Raw genomic sequence first — 2,725 nt, 5'->3', positions numbered from 1 at the left:
GATATTTAATTTGCTATTAAACAGAAATGCAAAATAAAATGCCATGGATATACTATTACTCACTTATCAGTGAAAATTAAAAAGTATGTCATATTATGTTGAAAACTGGGGAAATAAGCACTTACCTTTATTTTTGGTGGGAAAGCAAAAATGAGTCTGAGATTCAGGGGAGGGAATAACCTGGATATGTAGATTTGGGAGTCTGTGTTTACGGAAAACGGACAGAGTCAGGGAGAGAGAACACATGGACTGAGAAGAGCTGAGGCTCAGGACACAGCTGCACAAGGTGGCAGCGCAGCTCCCTGGTGGGACCAGCATCAGGGCTCTAGAGTCAGGAGGAGCTAGTCTTGAAAGCGGGCTGTGGGGCTATGTGGTGCTCTAGGCAAAGTCTGTTACCTTCCTTGTGATCAGCTGCTGCAAGTGGGGCTAATGGGCATCTCAGAGGGATGCTGAGCAAGGACCCGAGATGCTCCAGGTAAAGCACGTGCAGTCAGGAAGCCTCTCCACTCCTGCTTTATCGGTAATGCCTCCTTCTCCAACCACCACCCTCTGCCAGCCTCCACCTTCCGGAGCTGTCGGGTCCCTCTGGGCTGGGGGCAAGGGAGTGGGGTGGGGGACCTGGTTCAGGTGATGCGATGCTCACATGACCGGCTGGGCGCTGACGTGGACAGCAGCCCCCATGCCCGCCCTGCCCACGCAGAACCAGTTCCCAGAGCTGCCCCGGCGAGGGGCGAGAGGGCTTAGGCGAGCCCGAGGAGGTGCAGACCTGGTCTGGGCGCCACAGGTCAGTATCAAGGTGGCCACTGCGGCGTCCTGGGCAGGGGTGGAAGCTGATGGGACTAAGATTCAGGAGCAGCGGGGAGAAACGGGGAGAAAGGAGGGGGTCCCGAGATGAATGTGGAGAACGGTGAGGCGCGACGTGGGCAGGTGGCCCCGTATCCTCCTCGACGGCCCTCCTCTGTGCCCTCCCCCCATTTTTGAGCCTGAAATTGCAGGGGTGGGGGGGGTGTGTGCCCCTGCAGTGCAATGGTGAAACGTAGACAAATTCTGAAAATAATTCCCTTTCACACCTGAGCCCAGGAGGAAATAACTGACCTCACATAAAGGGGTGGGGATGCGGCGGGTTGCTTGCACGGGAGGAAGACACAGAGACCCAAAATAGTTTGGAAAGCATCCTGGTCTGGTGCCTGCAGCCTGAAAAGTAATGGTAGCTGGGATGCAGGAGAGGTAGGGGGAAAATTGTAGGATGAGGAGGGCCCGGATTCAGGAAAGGGACCTCAGCCCATGGACCGTGCAGTCCCTCTCTGTCTTCTGTCTGCAGGTCTGCATGTCTGTTCCCAACACTCTGCAAGGCTAGAAAAGGAGGAGAAACCTGGCCAGAATCCCTGCAAGTCAGTGAAAAATGGGAGGGCACTGGATAGGCATGGGGCTGGGGGGCACAGCTTGGGCAGCATTTGAGGGCCCCACTTCCCATCCCCCCACCAGATATAATATACACCCTCCCTGCCACGTTAAAGGATGGTACAAGGTGGCAGGGCCTGCCACGGAATGGTTGGCTGTCAGTGCAGGAGGAATGGTGGGGTAAAGGGTAGGCAGAAGGTACACTAGGCTCGGCCAGGTCAGAGGACCACTGACGCGGGTGAGATGCCAGTGCTGTCCAGACCTGCCTTCCACACAAGCCCTCAGTCTCCCTTGTCTCCTCTTTGTCTCTTCCACCCTCATCCCCCAGGACAGGAAAAGGAGGGGACATCTCAACATGGAAAAGCTGCAATGAAAATGAAGGAAAGTTGGAAAGTGAGGGAAAGCCAGAAGATGAAGTAGAGCCTGAAAATGAAGGAAAGTCAGATGAGAAAGAAAAGCCGGAAGTGGAGGGGAAGTCAGAATAGGAATGAGAGCTCCAGAATGAGGGACAGCCAGACGATGAGAGACAACCCGCACATGAGGGACAACCAGCAGATGAGGGGAAGAAAGAAAAGCAGGGCAAGTTCGAAGCTGAGGGAAACGCACTCAAGAAGGGCAAGCCAGAGTCCCAGGCAAAGTCAGAGAGCCAGTCGCGTGCTGCTGAAGAGCGCCCTGCTGAAGATTATGTGCCCCAGAAGGCAAAAAGAAAAACGGACAGGATTCCCCCAAGGACTATCAGGACAACTTACAGGAAAGGCATCTGGGAGGTGAGGAGATAATCAGAGAATGTGAAGATCTGTCAACGGCTCAGCTTCAAGAGCTAAGGAAAAGACAGAAAATGGGTGGATTTCATTGGATACAAAAGAAATGTACAGGATCTATTCACCCCAAGGGGCAATGGGGTGTCAAGGGGATGAAAGGAGGAGGGAGGAGCCAAAGGGGCATACATGATATCCCATATCTTTAATGCCTTGGCATTTGATTCTGGTTTCTTTGATGAGAATATCACTGACCCTGCTTTCCCTGGCAGTCACTTGTCAGGCTCTGTGTTTTATCCTCAAGCTGATACTTTGCTTTAGGTGTCACTGTCCTTACCAGCAGCCATTTGATCCAACTACAGTGCTCTGTGTTTCAGTAGGGGGTTTTCACTCACGTTCATGGAAGAGATGTTCATGGTACACTGTAAAAAGAGCAATAAAAAAACACTTTTCAGAACCAAATGTATAGTATCAAACCAGTTTTGTAAAAGGGCTTCCCTGGTGGCTCAGACTGTAAAGAATTTGCCTGCAATGCGAGAGACCTGAGTTTGATCCCTAGGTCTGGA

The 2,725-nt window shown here is 52.4% G+C and overlaps 1 protein-coding gene across 1 annotated transcript; it reads left to right on the top strand.

The window, feature by feature from the left end:
• Nucleotides 1-1,270: 1,270 nt before the first annotated feature.
• Nucleotides 1,271-2,368, top strand: TCEAL3 (transcription elongation factor A like 3). The gene is given in 3 exon segments (XM_070365336.1): nt 1,271-1,391; nt 1,730-2,115; nt 2,118-2,368. Coding segments are annotated over 3 exon segments (744 nt in total). The 5' UTR covers nt 1,271-1,284.
• Nucleotides 2,369-2,725: the final 357 nt, after the last annotated feature.

Source organism: Bos mutus, chromosome X (assembly GCF_027580195.1).
Source record: "Bos mutus isolate GX-2022 chromosome X, NWIPB_WYAK_1.1, whole genome shotgun sequence".
NCBI classification, from domain to species: domain Eukaryota; kingdom Metazoa; phylum Chordata; class Mammalia; order Artiodactyla; family Bovidae; genus Bos; species Bos mutus.
This window is presented reverse-complemented; position numbering and strand designations above follow the sequence as displayed.